At 59.0% G+C, this 15386-nt stretch overlaps 1 protein-coding gene and 1 long non-coding RNA gene across 2 annotated transcripts in view; both read left to right on the forward strand.

Moving 5' to 3' along the window:
* Positions 1 to 1968, forward strand: part of ZNF703 (zinc finger protein 703) — a 2030-nt gene extending 62 nt beyond the window's left edge. The window contains exons 2-3 of the mRNA XM_039715500.1: positions 5 to 173; positions 446 to 1968. Of these exons, the coding sequence (XP_039571434.1) occupies positions 5 to 173; positions 446 to 1825 (1549 nt within the window). The 3' untranslated portion in view covers positions 1826 to 1968. The remainder of the gene's footprint in view (positions 1 to 4; positions 174 to 445) is intronic.
* Positions 1969 to 2295: 327 nt separating this feature from the next.
* Positions 2296 to 9812, forward strand: LOC120505834. Its single transcript, XR_005628353.1, has 2 exons — positions 2296 to 8059; positions 8146 to 9812. It is a non-coding gene; the product is annotated as an uncharacterized LOC120505834 (long non-coding RNA).
* The last annotated feature ends 5574 nt before the right edge of the window (positions 9813 to 15386 follow it).

The following is a 15386-nucleotide window of genomic DNA, read 5'->3' on the forward strand; positions in this document are numbered from 1 at the left end:
CGAGCCGCGGAGCCGCGGCCGCCCCGTCGCCCCGGCCGCCCCCCGCCGACCCGCTGCGCCAGGCCAGCCGGCTGCCCATCCGCGTCCTGAAGATGCTCAGCGCCCACGGCGGCCACCTCCTGCACCCCGAGTACCTCCAGCCGCTCTCCTCCACGCCCGTCAGCCCCATCGAGGTCAGTGCCCGCCGCCCCCGACCGCGCCGCGGACCCCCGCACCCCCGGTCCCCCCGGCCGGGCTCTTCTCAGCCCGGCTCTCCCGGCCGGCTGCTTCCCAGCGCGGTGCTCCCGGCATTCCCGGCCGCCGCTCCCGGTTCTCCCGGCCGGCTGCTTCCCAGCCCGGCGCTCCCGGTTCTCCCGGCCGGCTGCTTCCCTTTCGGGGGGTGGGGGGGAGGCCGGTGCGGGGGCGCCGTCGGGGTCCCCCCTGACCGGCTCCGCTCCGCCCGCAGCTGGACGCCAAGAAGAGCCCGCTGGCGCTGCTGGCCCAGACCTGCTCGCAGATCGGGAAGCCCGACCCGCCGCCCTCCTCCAAGCTGAACGCCGTGGCGGCCGCCGCGCCCGCCGCCGACAAGGAGCCCTCCGCCCGGCCCGCCGCGCTGAAGCCGCCGGGCAGCGGCGGGGACGCGCCCGCCGAGGACAAGTCGAGCTTCAAGCCCTACTCGAAGGGCGGCGGGGAGCCGCGCAAGGAGGGCGGCGCGGACAAGGCCGGCTTTCGGGTGCCCAGCGCCGCGTGCCCGCCGTTCCCCCCGCACGCCGCCGCCTCGCCCGGCGGCTCCCGCGGGGCCTCGCCGCAGCACCCCGACCCCAAGGGCGCCGAGGAGAAGAAGGAGCCCGAGAGCGGCAAGCCCAGCCCCGAAGGGACAGGCGGGGCGCTGGGGCGCGGGGTGGTGGAGGCCGGGGCGCACGGCGAGCCCCCCTCGGGCCGCAAGTCGGAGCCCCCCGCGCTGCCGCCCGCCGGCCATGTGGCCCCCGTGTCGCCCTACAAGCCGGGCCACTCCGTCTTCCCCCTGCCGCCCTCCAGCATCGGCTACCACGGCTCCATCGTCGGCGCCTACGCCGGCTACCCGTCCCAGTTCGTGCCCGGGCTGGACCCCACCAAGCCGGGGCTGGTGGGCAGCCAGCTGCCGGGGGCGCTGGGGCTGCCGGGGAAACCGCCCAGCTCCAGCCCGCTCACCGGGGCCTCGCCGCCCTCCTTCATGCAGGGATTATGCCGGGACCCGTACTGCCTGAGCTACCACAGCGCCTCGCACCTGGGCTCCAGCAACTGCTCCAGCTGCGTGCACGACCCCGGCAGCCTCAAGAGCGGATACCCCTTGGTGTACCCCACGCACCCCCTGCACTCGGTGCACACCACGCTCTCCTCCGGCGGCACCCCCAGCCTGCCCGGCCACCCCCTGTACACCTACGGCTTCATGCTGCAGAACGACCCCCTGCCCCACATATGCAACTGGGTGTCTGCCAGCGGACCCTGCGACAAGAGGTTTGCCACCTCGGAGGAGCTGCTCACCCACCTACGGACCCACACGGCCCTGCCGGGGGCCGAGAAACTCTTGGCGGGCTACCCTACCTCCGGGCTGGGCTCGGCGGCCTCCTGCCACCTGCACCTGCCGCCCGCCGCCCCCGGCAGCCCCAACACCTTACCGGCCTCGCTCTCCTTGAGGAGCCCACACACTTTGGGACTAAACAGGTACCACCCCTACGGCAAGAGCCACTTGCCCGCGGCCGGCGCCCTGCCCGTGCCCTCCTTGCCGGCCGCCGGACCTTACTACTCCCCGTACGCGCTCTACGGCCAAAGACTCACGTCAGCCTCGGCTTTGGGATATCAGTAACCAGCGCGGCCCCGGCCGGCTCAGCCCCAGCCTCCCCGCGCCCTCCTTGGACTCTGTATTTATTACTGTATGTTAGCTTAAAGCTGGGAATATAAGTGCATTATACACCAATGAATCAATGGTATGCAAAAGTCTGTGTCCAAAAAAAAAAAACAAAAAAAAACCCCGAAAAAAAGAAAAAAAAAAATATCCCCTCTTTGCTTTGCAGGTGGGGGGCTTTGATTTTTCCCCTTTTGTTTCTTTTGAATTTTTTTTTTTCCTTCCCCTTTCTTAATTTCCCCCGAGAAATTCTTGCATGACTCCTGCCACACATGGAAAAGCAAAAAAAAAAAAAAAAAAAAAAGCCACCCTGTACAGTTGCCAAGAGTGTATCTGCTGTCCTTTTCACTTGGAGTACCACCAAACGGGAGAAAAACTAGACGTGATCTGCACTCCAAATCCCATCTCCACTGTGATATTAACACAAAAAAAAAAAAAAAAAAAAGGCATTTTCCTCCTTCCCCTCTGCGTTTATCGCTCTGGGATTCTGTTCTCTGCATTTGTAACTTGCAGATGTAATTTCTTTTTGTAATTTTTTTTTCTTATTTTTAATCTTTGGGGTTTTCAAATTTTTTTTCCCTTTTAAAATTTTTTGTGGTTTATTCTTTTTTATTTTACTTTTTTTCTCTTTTTTTTTTTTCCTTTTTTCGCGCTGTGTCCGGGGCCGGGGGGGGCTGCTCACACCGGCCGGGTGATGTTCACCCCAGGCCGTGCCTCGCCGGGGGCTGCAGGACCCCGCGTGTCCCCCCCACATCCCCGGTGGGGGGACCGGAGGAGCGGCAGGACCGGCGGCCCCGGGCGGGCGGACGAGCCCCGGTAAGTCTGATTTTGTTAATAAACGCCTCTTGGTTGTACCCACGCTCTGGTCTGGTCTCGTCCCTGCCCGGGGGTCCGGCGGGGGCCGCGGGGTCCCAGCACCATCTAGCGGCGGCGGGAGCGGCAGCGGCGGAGCCCCGCGGCACCGGAGCGGCCCCGCGCCCCCGTCCCCCTCCCCGCGTGTCCCTGCCCGCGGTGTCCCCGCGCGTGGGAAGGTTCGAGAAGGCGTTCGGCGGGATCAGAGCCGTGCCCGCGGTGCGGTTTTAGGGGTGCCGGTGTGCTAGGAGCAGGGTGCCGGGTCTCGGTGTGCGGGCGGCCGGCAGCTGGCGGGTCCTGCCTGCTCCCGTTCCGTCTCGGTGCCGAGAGGAGGGGGATGAATGGCTCTGGCTCCATCCCCGCCGTGTTGGGGGGCTCTGCTTGCTCCGTGCCCCAAGGAAAGCACTTTTCCTCCAGCCCTGGGACCCCTGGCCAAGCTCCCCCTCGAAACCCTGCATGCCCCATTGCCCCCTACCACTTTTTTATTTTCTGCCTCGTTCCTATTGCATTTCAGTGAGTCACGCAATTAATCCCTGTTAATTGCCTTCTCGATATTGCTTTATGCCCTGTGTTTAAATTCCTTTGTGTCCTTTGAGCTGAAAAACAACGCGCTGAGAACAGGGACTACTTTTGCTGAAGGGATTTTTATTTCCCTGCCTGTGCCTCGAGCGTGGCTGCGGGCGTGTGGCCGGTGGGAGGGCCCAGCCGGGTTTCCTATGGCAGCAGGAGAGGTTTGGTGGTCCAGTGGCCAGTTTGGCTCCGTGCTGAGCTCCCCGAGGTTGGTTTTGGGGGTCTGTGGCTGCCCCTGTGCGGACGTGGCTGGGGTCCGGTCGTGGCCGTGCTGGTGTTGCTCCTTCCAGGTGGGATGTTTGCTGGATGAGGGCTGGGGCTGGCACAGGGGTGTTTGCAGGGCTGGGGCTGGCACAGGGGCACTTTGCTGCGGGTGTTTGCTCTGTCCTGTGGGCACAGCAGGAACGGGGTGCCAGGCCCAGGCTGGTGCAGCCTCCTGTGTCCCTGCTGGATGCTGAGCCCTCCGGCAGCTGATGCTGGCCGTGGAGGAGGATGCCAGGAGCGGTGTGCAGAGCAGTTCCAGTGCCTTCTCTCTGGTGGCACGGGAGGTATCCAGCCCCTCTGGCCCTCGGGAGCATCACTTCTCCCAGGATGTGGCCCCCACTCGGTGTCGGCCTCGCTCGGGCACTGCCGGTGCCCATCATAAATCCTTCATGATGGGGCCTGTTTCGGGTTCCTGCACTGAGATTTTGTCCCACCACGCCAGTCCCTGGCCGTGGCTGGGCACCTCGTGCCGCGGGGTGGGAGGATGATGCCGCAGAGCCTGAAGGTGTGGTAGCCCAGTGCCAAAATCAGCACACCCGGCACAGCCGCTCCGGGTGTTGGCGCTGCCAGGGCTGTGCCAGATCCCAGCCAGGGCACGGGGCAAGGGGCTGCACAGCCTCATCCTGCCAGAGCCTGCTCCCAGAGCTGCTGGACGCATCCCTCCTCACGCTCCATCCCTCTCTGCCCCAAACCCTGCCACACAAGGATGTCTCCTGCTCCAAAAACAAGCCCGTGCGCCTTCCCTTCACCCACGGGTGCTGCCTGGATGTGTTCTGCTGTGCAGGAGGTTCCCTGAGGAATATTTTTCCCCTCCCTAAGGACTGCAGCAGCGGGGCCAGACCGTGTAAACACCGCGAGTATCATCTGATAGCGGCGGCACTCGGGCTGGAGCTGCTGGGGAACAGTTGCATTGCCAATATATTAAATAATTCCCTGTGTAATGTATGCCCAGGTTATTGCGGAATTCATTTTATAATAAGAGCACTGGGATGCACTTTATTAATCATTCTGTCTAACAACCTGCACTCCACAGTTTCGGTTTGATTTGATTCAATCCTGTCTTTCTGCAAAATATATGGCTGAGTGGGTCGGATAATGTATGGCTTAATTTAGAGTTGTATGGGTTTGAATTACCATTTTCATAATGTGCTGTGCATTAATGTGTTGCATCATTTATACAGAAAAATGTGCCAGGTTTCAAACCTCTCCAGGAGGCAAAAGTCACCTAAAGGGAACGCGGAGAGGCAGAAAAAGACCTTTTCGAATCCAGCCGGGGCTGGGAGGACACCGGTGGGTGTCGGACGTGGGGACAGCAGTGTTGGGGCTGTGCTGGTGGCTCCTTTCCCTGTGGCACAGCAGCACCTTCTCCAGCTCGCCCCGAGCTGCCGGGGACCTGCAGCGCTTGACTCGCCGGTGACCCCGGTGCCGGCGCTCGCCGAAGTCGCGCCCACCGCCGCTCACCCCGCGCCGCGAGGAAAAAGCTCTGATTATCCAAATACAGTCATTAAAGGGGAAATGTGTTTTTAGGACTGTCAGAGTGATTAATGAGGGTTAGCAATCCTTGCAAATGCACTTGTTTAGTCTAACTGGCAGCCTCTCCTTCCCTATTGATTTATGGTGGCAGTTGCCGGGGCCGTGGTGTGTGTGGAAGGAGCGGGGCTGCGCCGGGGCTGCCGGGGCACGGCGAGGGGCCCGGCCGAGCGGCACGGCACGCTCTGCTGTGCCGGAGGCAGCCGAACAAAGGCAACATTATACCCTGTGCCGGGGAAGGAATGACTTGGACGCACACGCCGAGCCGCTCCGCGTGCCTTATAAATATCCCCGTCTGTGATGGCCGAAGCCCAGCTGACCACAGCCACGCTGTCCGCCCAATAAATACGTGAATGAAAGAGCCAGGCCCTATTTTTTCTTGTTGTTTTCCTTCCTCTCCTGCACAAAAATCCCCGATGTCTTTTAGGTGATGCAGAGGTGGCTGCCCGCAGACGTACAAGGCGTTTCAGAGTCCAGAGCGGAGCACGGCGTCCTCGAGGGCTGGAGCCTGCCCAGGGGTCAGGTCGGGATGCAGAGGCATGGGCCAGAGCAGAGCCATGGTGGGTGGATGAGAAGTTCCTCAGTTGCATAAAGCAGCTTTTCTTTCCACGTGAGCACTGGTGGAAGCCACGGAGAACGCAGGCTCTGTTTGTCCTCCAAGTCAGAGTGGCGTGGACACCTCCTGTCCCCCCACCAGCATCCCTGTGCCCAACCTGGGGTCTGGGCTTTGCTTTGGGGCACATTTGGTGCTGCATGAGCTGAGAGCAGACCTGGAGAGACAGAGCTGTGCTTGGAGGTGGCAGCGGAGGTCCTGTGCCAGGCTGTGAGCTGGAGCCCTGCAGAAGGAGCAGCTGGAGCAGCCGGCGGTGACACGGCGGTGACACGGAGCAGCCAGGGCAGCACCAGGGTGTGGAGCTGTGTGTGCCCACCAGAGCCCCGCACTGCCCTGCTGTGGGATCACCTCCAGCCACTCCGAGCAGTGGGACAGCATAAGTGACAAGAGGCTGGACGAGGTGAGTGGAGAAGGACAAAGAACTCAAGGCACCAAAGCCAGAAGAGTATGGGCAGGCACCCGGGCACTGCAGTGGCCAGGAATGCCACAAATGGGAGTGGACTTTCCTCTGGTTCTGGATATCAGCTGAAGAGCTGCTGCTGTCTCTGCCGTGGCCATGGATTGGTGTGTGCTGCAAATCCTCCAGCAGCAGATCCTCCAGCAGCTCTGGTTCCAGCTTCGGCAGCGATAACGCTGACTTGTTCCTCGCCACACCAGGACACCCGGCCTTGGCTGGTCACCAGTGACCCACGGGAAGTGCCCAGGGTGACCATGGCCATGTTTCACTCTTCTCCAGTGTCTGATCAGCGTGACAGTCCAGCACAGAGCCCCTGGATGTGACAGAGCCCTGGGGCCACGGCCATTTCCTCGCACAGGTTGACACCGGAGTGTGGCAGCGATCGCGCTCGTTCCTGCAGGCTGGGTCACAGTCACCCTCTGTTTATTGTGGTGACAAACCGAGGAGTGCTGATCCTTACACACCAACACTTCAGCTGAAGCTCCCTGGCGAGCAGGGGAGGGCGCTCAGCCGACAGCTCCGTGCACAGAGCAGGGTCCTGGAGCTCAAGTCACAATAACAGAGATTTACACAGATCTGCACAGATTTACACAGACCCGTGTGTTTTCTGAAGGTGCTCATGGAAACCTCCGGGAGCAGCTTTGCCATGACTTCATCCCACCTTCCAGCGTGGTGCAGGGACACAGGACAGGAGGATGTGACCCACGGAGGAGGTGCCTTTGCCAAAGGTGGCAGTGGAACGCTGACCCTGTGCTACCAGAGCTGGCCCTGACAGGCTGAGCAGAGCTGGACAGCACACCCGACACTGTGCAGGGTGCAACGTGACCTCTTCCAACACCTTGTGGTCCCAAAATTCATGGATCACCTCTCCTGGCGTGGCAAAATTTGGAAGGAAATGAAGGATGCAGCATCCTGGGCAGCTGGTGGCTTCTGGGGCTTGACGGACCTTTCCTGCAGACACCTCAGTGGAACAGAGAACCAAAATGGCCTTTTTTGTGTCCCCCACAGCTGCCAAGGGTGGCTCCCCAGCAGCGCTTGGGGCTGCACTGGTGCCCACCACAGCACCCCTGCATCTCCACTGGTGCATCCCTGGGAGAGGGAGATGCTGCTGCCCAAAGGAGATGGGAGCAGTGGGAGCCTCAGGTCCTGGGGCCACCTCTCCACGAGCAGCTCCTGCAGGAAGGGTGCCTGGGGGGCTCCGAGGGAGAAGGACAGAGATGGGGACTGTTAAAGATCTTTTTGCTGAGCCCTCAGTCTTCTCTGCACTTCCCAGAGGGAGGAGAGGGCAGAGTGAAGCACCCAGAAGATTTGCTGTGTTTTCCTCTCTGGATGAGAAGGATGGGGCTGCTCATCCCCGAGCATGGAAGGGACTCCTGGTTTCTGCTGGAGCAGTGTTGCCTTTGTGGGGTTTTGTTCCCATTCCCAGAACAATCCCAGTACCATCCAACAGGCTGGAGAAGGACAGCCCCCCTCAGAGGTGAGAAGAGCCGTGTTCTGGGCAAAATGGAAACGAGCCAAAAGCCCTTCCTTCCTTCGGGGTTCTCACAGTCTCTGGGGCTCTGCTTGGGTTTTGTTTTGGGAACAACTGGGACGGATGGGGCTGGCTGGGTGCCTGCTCCTCTGGCTGCTGGGGTGTGCTCTGTCCCCATTGCTGCTGCTCCTCGATAATTCCCAAGCTTTTCCAAGTTGTTGTGCTGGCACAGAAATCCTGCAGCACTGGGGCAGCTCGGGGGGAGCACCCCAAGGGGAGCACCAGCATCCAGCAGCTCCCACCTGCTTCTGGGATGTCCTGGTGTGGAGCAAACCCTGAGCCTTCCTGGCTGTGGGGGAACCCCTCAGGGTACTGGGACTGTCCTGCTGGGTTTGGGGACTGGCTCTGAGCTCTGAGCACTGGAGGCGTGCACAGCAGGTGAGTCTGGGGGAGATGGGGGGGGTACTGGGACTGTCCTGCTGGCTTTGGGGACTGGCTCTGAGCACTGGAGGTGTGCACAGCAGGTGAGTCTGGGGGAGATGGGGGCCAGGGCAGCGCTGGCAGCTCTGGGGTGCTCTGTGCCAGCAGGGCACAGCACCACAGCCAGGGGTGGGCAGCGGGCACAGCCCCCCAGCCTGTGATCACACCCCAGATGGCCACAAGCCCCCCAGGGCAGCGATGGGCTCTGGGGACAGATCTGTGGGTGCTGTGTCCATGGGGCCAGCGATGCTGCTGGCACCCCGGGCTGCCCCTGCTCATCCCCCTGGCCCTGCCCTTCTCCCGCGGCCGGGAGCTGCCCTTTCATCTCTCGGGGAGGTACAAATGGAGCTGTCAGATGCCATCAGCCCCGCGATATGACAGGTTGTGGGGCCGGGGCCCCTCGAACAGAGCAGCCTTGTCTGTCAGAGCCGCCTGACACTCCCCATAATGGCCAGATGGATGAGACTCTGAAAGTAGGGCCCGGCGCGTTTTCAACTCTATTTTGGGTGAAAACACTTCTTGAAAGATCTTGAAAGGAGCTGGCAGTTTAGTAGTTCAAATGATTAATGAGCACTGGCTCTGGCGGGTGGATTTCTCGCGCCGTGCCAGCAGCTGGGCCGCTCCAGCGGGCCAAGACACGCCGCGCTCCCCCCGCGCCCCCCGCTCCCCCAGCCCCCCTGGCTTTCCCGGAAATGACACCAAGGCGACAGGCCCTGCATATGGAAAAAGTTAAATATAAATTACTGCTGAAAGAGGCCTCGCTGAGCGGAGTTAGTTAAAGATGTTTATGGATTCAGAAACACGGGCCTGCATATGTATTTAGGGATGACAAATGTGATTCAATAAGTCAGGAATTTCTCCGTGGGCTGAGGCGGGACCCGCGCGGCGCGGGCGCTGCTCTGGGCTCTGCAGCTCAGTGCCATAAATCCTGCAGACAGGCTCCTCGCTCCTTCCCAGCCTGCTTGGGACTGAGTCTCGCCTTTTCCCTGCGTCTCACCGAGTCGCAGGAGATGCTGTGTTTGGGATGTGACAGCCCTGCTCCCTCCACGGGTGTCCCCTGGGGCGGGTTTGGGGGGCTTGGGAAAACCCATGGGGGCACTGGGGACCATGCCACCACCAGTGCCAGGCACATCCCTGTCCCTGGGCTCTGGCAGCAGCCAGGCCCTTCAGGACTGTCAGCAGCTGATTAACGACCGACAGCTCCAGAGCAAGTTTGGGGTTTGACCTGGTGCTTAACAAGTTCAGCCCCAATTCTGCAGCCCCTTCACATGGGCAGCTGGGGGGTCTCCTGGAGCCTGGGGAGCACCCACCCAAACTGCCCCCTGTTCCTGCTGCTCTTGGGGTGCACATCAGGGACCACTGAAGCAGGAAACCCTTAAATTAAACTCCAGCTGCTGTGGTGGGGGCCTGGCAGGGGTGCCAGCTCCTTGGCAGGGGTGCTGGATTTGGGGTGCCCACCCCCAGCAGGCCCCCAGCAATGGGCAGTGCAGGAACCACCCCCTTGGCTCTCCTCATCCCACACCTCTGAGGCTCAGAGGGAAATGCCTTTCGGGGGGTCAGCGCCCGGCCAGGCCTTGGACCCACATCCACATTCCTTTGTCCTGATTTTATTCGTTAGCAACATTTGGCCTGGATATGGAGACAGCTAATGAGGGACGGAGTTTATTGCAGTTTGATTTTTCTGTTAAAACAATACAATAAAATAAATGCACTTGGAAATCTGGTCTGTGTTTGTACATAGGAGATTTATGGCTCTGAAGGCTTCCAGAGAGACGCAGCCTTTCATTCCCTTCCTTATTGGAACAGATCATGTTGCAGAGTTTAAAGGCCTCTGGAGCTGTGATTTATTTGAAGGGAGAAATAAGGGAAATCCAACTATCTGTTCCCTGGCTCGGATCATCCAGTAACTCCCAGCCAAGGGGACGGATCTGCACCTCCTCCACGGATTTTTTTTATTTTTTCCCCTCCTGTCGCTTACATTATCCCGCTCTAAATATATCACCGAGCCAGGGATGGCTCCTGACCTGGGCGTCAGCACCTCGCCGAGGTTTCCCCAGCCCTTCCTGGAATCCCACAGATAAATCTCTCTCCCTGAGCCCTGTCCGAGCTCCTCCACACTGCTGATGGGACGGGACCTGCGTGGGGCCAGCTGCTGCCTTGATCCAGAGCTGAGGTAAAGGCAGGCTCTTGGGGTTATCTCTGAATTCAGGTGGTAAATTCATGTCACCTGTTCCTGCTCCCCTCCCTTGCTGCTCTCCTGGGCAGAGAAGAGCACAGCAACTTGGAAGCAGACCAGGAATTGTGCCTGAAAACCTTTTCCATGAACTTGGAAACTCAGCAGGATGATGCTGCAGCTCCCACGCTCCAGGCTGGGGCTGCCACGGCCGCCTCCCTCCCACCCTCACGGAGGAAAACTGTGTTTTCCCCTTCTCTGAGGTTTCCTGCTGCCCAGGGGTGAAGCACTTGGAAGGCTCCGTGCTCCTGTGGTGCACCCCAGCCCATCCCAGTTACCCCAGTGGGTGCCCCCAGCAGGAGCAAGGTGACTAAAACATTTTTGAAGCACCAGGCATTTACAGGCTGGAGCTTTGTGGGTTCTCCTGCTTCTCCCAAGTATCTCCTGGACTTCTGGGAATGGTGAGTGTTGGCCCCATCAGCACCATCCATCCTTTGCTGTGCTGTTGGGACACACATGACAGGAGAATTCCCCTCTCCATCGTCACCATCTCACTGCGGGTCAGGGAAGGAGTGACCAAGGTTCAGCTGGGGAGGTGACCTGGCTGTGACAGCCACTCTCCTCCTCCTGGAGCTCCATCCCAGCTCCTCCAGCCCATGTTTTTGGCGGGCTATTCCCTCCCCCTGCACACAGACAGGCTCTGTTTGCCATTAGCTCCCTCCTCTGCCCCAGGAGCCCATCCCAGCACTAATTCTCACGCATGTTTCGGGTAAATCTACTTTCTTTCCCGGGATGAATTGTGGTTTCCAAGCACCATTAATCATTTCCCTTTAGAAAACAGCATTGGGGGGCTGGAAACACATTGCTCCTTTATTTACTGGGGGATGACCTGGCACGCTGGCACCCGGCCACGGGGCTGGCGCCTGCGGGACGACGAGGGGCGCGGAGAGAAGCCTCGGGGAGAGCTGGGAACGGGCTCCCAGCGGGATCAGCTCCCCCAGGACAGACCCCAGCTCCTGCCCAGGGGCTCGGGGAGCAGGGGATGGTGGTGGGGAGGAAAAGGCTGGGAATGCCAGCTCTGTAGCGCTTTCCCAAGAGCCTCCTCCCTGGGGCTGCTGCCATGGTGAGGGCAGGAATGTCTCCCCACTCCTCATCCACCCCACCCTGCCAAGAGGATGTGGGTCCAGGACCCTCAGCTCATGGGTTTGGGGGGACCCAAGGCAGAGGAAGCCCCCCTGCCCTGCTGGCCGTGGGGAGGGGGCACAGTGACCACGTGTGAGCTCCGGACTGTCAGGGGATGATTAATGGCCCACGCCACCGAGCTGCCAAGTGCTGCATTGTTAGAGCTGACAGGGAACGAGCCCGGACACTCTGGAACACAGCTCTGCCCCGTAATCAGCAAATAACGTTCCATGGAGGGAACTGGGGAAGTGTTCCCCCACACAGCCCCCTCCCTGCGCTGCCCTGCCCTGACTGAGCCACAGCAGAGCAGGAAAGGGCCCAGCCAAGCACCCTGCGGCTCCCAGCTCCTTCCAGGGATTTCCCTTCCTGGGCTCCACTGCTCCTTCAGGTTTCAGCTAGGGGACAGCTGGGATGGGATGGGATGGGATGGGATGGGATGGGATGGGATGGGATGGGATGGGATGGGATGGGATGGGATGGGATGGGGATAGGAATGGGGATAGGAATGGGGATAGGAATGGGGATAGGAATGGGGATAGGAATGGGGTGGAACTAGAAATGGAGGCAGAATTTGGGATGGGGTCAGGGACAGGATAGAAATGGAGATGGAGGCAGGAGTGGGGTTGGGGCAGAGCTTTGCACCCCCCGCTCCAGCTGCACAGGTAACCCTAAACGCCAAAGCAGGAGCACGGGGCCGGAGTTTTTCCAGCCCTATTCCCAGCTGTCAGGCAGTGATTAATGACCAACAGCCTCGGAATTGCCTTTATTGCCAGCCCGGCATTGTTACTGTGACAGCTAACGAGGGCAGACAGGCTTTACACCGCGCCTTGCGCCGCCCCGCCGGGACCGGGCCGGGCCTACCGAGAGCAAGCCGGGCCTGCCAGGACCAAGCCAGGCCTGCCAGGACTGAGCTGGGCCTACCGGGACCAAGTTGGGTCTGAGCGGGGCCTACCGGGACCAAGTTGGGCCTGCCGGGACTGAGCTGGGCCTACCGGGAGCAAGCCAGGCCTGCCAGGACCGAGCCAGGCCTACCGGGATGGAGCTGGGCCTGCCGGGACTGAGCTGGGCCTGCTGGAACAGAGCCAGGCCTACCGGGACCAAGCCGGGCCTATCCGGGAGCAAGTCGGGCCTGCCGGGACCAAGTTGGGCCTAACGGGACTGAGTTGGGCCTACCGGGATGGAGCTGGGCCTACCGGGACTGAGCTGGGCTTTTCCCACCCAGGGCTGCCCATGGGGAACCCAGCTATGCCCATGGCCATCCCAGCTCTGCCATGGCCATCCCAGCCCTGCCATGGCTAATCCAGCTCTGCCATGGCTAATCCAGCTCTGCCATGGCTAATCCAGCTCTGTCATGGCTAATCCAGCTCTGCCCAGGGCCATCCCAGCTCTGCCCTCATCCCACCCAGAGCAGAGAACCCAGCTGTGCCCATGGCTATCCCAGCTCTGCCGTGGCTAATCCAGCCCTGCCATGGCTATTCCAGCTCTGCCATGGCTAATCCAGCTCTGTCATGGCCATCCCAGCTCTGCCATGGCCATCCCAGCCCTGCCATGGCTAATCCAGCTCTGCCATGGCTAATCCAGCTCTGTCATGGCTAATCCAGCTCTGCCCAGGGCCATCCCAGCTCTGCCCTCATCCCATTGGGTCCCATCCCAGCTCCATCCCCATGAGCACCCAGAGCCCCCCAAATTCTCACTGAACTGCACAGAAAACCCCGCAGGATATTTTTACAAGGGCAGCGGGATGAGGTAGGGATGAAGGAGCTGGAGAGAACTGGGCGCAATAAACCATTTATTCCTACAAACAGCCCTGTTAAAACCCCGAGCGCCGTGGCACAGACACCGCTGAATGTTCCTGGACTCGAGTCCAGGAGCGGTAATGATTTTTTTTGGCTTTTATTTTTTTTTCAGGATTATTACAAATAATATTTACCTTTGTGCTGGTTCACATCTTGATGCTGTTAAACACGTGGCCACAGCTGGTTTCCCGCTCAGGGCAGTGATATAGTGCTGGTGTTATGAAGCAAAACCTCTTCTGCGAGCCAGAACACCCCACATTTAAAAACCTATTACTTTTCAATATTCCATGGATGCATTTTGCTCCAGCTCAGAGCAATTTCCTAGTTTACCCTTATTAAACTGAGAGGGGCTGAGCAGAGGCTGGTGATTTATGAAACACATACTAGATTCATTAAAACCTTTAAAGATTTAATACATTTTATCAAGGCCTTAAATCTGGGCAACCGCCTTTAAAAAAACACCAACTACAGGGTGTTTTTCATCTCTGGCGCCCTTTTGCGCTTCTTTAAGAGCTGTAAAATTTGGATTGACAAATATCGTGGATATTTCATTCCTTATTCCTAAATGGCGCTGAACCCTCCTGACAGGGTTGTTATACATAACCTCAGAGATCCATCACGAGTAAAGATCAAATCCTTCCCCTTTATTGACGTTTTATGTGTGGTTTTTAAGGCCCTTTCCAGGATTTCAGGGCTGGATGATTCTGTTGCCTGGCCCATCCCATTTCCTGTGATCCCAAAGCAGGTCCGGCCAGCGAGCAGGGGGGTCCGTGTGGGGGGTGACAGCAGGGGAGGTCAGAGATGAAATAAAAATGTTGTGGCTGCGAACAAGAATTGACAGAGGCGGAATTTGGGCTGGACATCAGAGTCAGAGCTCCAGGAGCATTTGGATGATGCTCTGAGGGACACGGTGGGGTTGGTGGGGTGAACTGTGCAGGGCCAGGAGTTGGACTGGATGACCCTGTTTTGGACAATGCTCTGAGGGACACAGTGGAGTCGGTGGGGTGTCTGTGCAGGGCCAGGAGTTGGACTGGATGACCCTGTGGGCCCTTTCCAGCTGAGGGTCTTCTGTGGGAAAAGTGGAAAAGTGAGAAAAGTGGGAATGTGGAAAAGTAGGAAAAGTGGGAATGTGGAAAAGTGGGAAAGTAGGAGAGTGGAAAAGTGGGAATGTGGAAAAGTGGAAAAATAGGAAAAGTGGGAATGTGGAAAAGTGGGAAAAGTGGGAATGTGGAAAAGTGGAAATGTGGTAATGTGGAAAAGTGGGAATGTGGAAAAGTGGGAAAAGTGGGAATGTGGGAAAGTGGGAATGTGGAAATGTGGGAAAAGTGGGAATGTGGAAAAGTAGGAAAAGTGGGAATGTGGAAAAGTGGGAAAGTAGGAGAGTGGAAAAGTGGGAATGTGGAAAAGTGGAAAAATAGGAAAAGTGGGAATGTGGAAAAGTGGGAAAAGTGGGAATGTGGAAAAGTGGGACAGTGGGAAAGTGAGAAAAGTGGGAATGTGAAAATGTGGGAAAAGTGGGAATGTGGGAAAAGTGGGAATGAGGAAAAGTGGGAAAAGTGGGAATGTGGAAAAGTGGAAATGTGGAAAAGTAGGAAAAGTGGGAATGTGGAAAAGTGGGAAAGTAGGAGAGTGGAAAAGTGGGAAAGTGGAAAAGTGGGAAAAGTGGGAATGTGGAAAAGTGGGAAAAGTGGGAATGTGGGAAAGTGGGAATGTGGAAATGTGGGAAAAGTGGGAATGTGGAAAAGTGGGAAAAGTGGGAATGTGGGAAAGTGGGAATGTGGAAATGTGGGAAAAGTGGGAATGTGGAAAAGTAGGAAAAGTGGGAATGTAGAAATGTGGGAAAGTAGGAGAGTGGAAAAGTGGGAAAAGTGGGAATGTGGAAAAGTGGGAAAGAGGTAAAGTGGGAAATGGAAATGTCCCAGCCCGTGGCAGAGGCTGCAGTGGGATGAGTCTCGCTGTCCTTTCCGACACCTAACGTTCTGTGCCCGGTGCCCCTCTCTGTCCCCCCCGCCCGGAGCGGCCTCGGGGGGCTCCGCACCCCAACCCCGCGGGCGCGGGCGGGTCTCGAACCCGCGGCCTCCGGCGCCACATCGCCGCTCCTCCACCGCCCCCTGGCGGCGGCGGCGGCGCGGTC

The sequence above is a fragment of the Passer montanus genome, unplaced genomic scaffold (assembly GCF_014805655.1).
Source record: "Passer montanus isolate IOZ18808 unplaced genomic scaffold, ASM1480565v1 scaffold101, whole genome shotgun sequence".
NCBI lineage: Eukaryota > Metazoa > Chordata > Aves > Passeriformes > Passeridae > Passer > Passer montanus.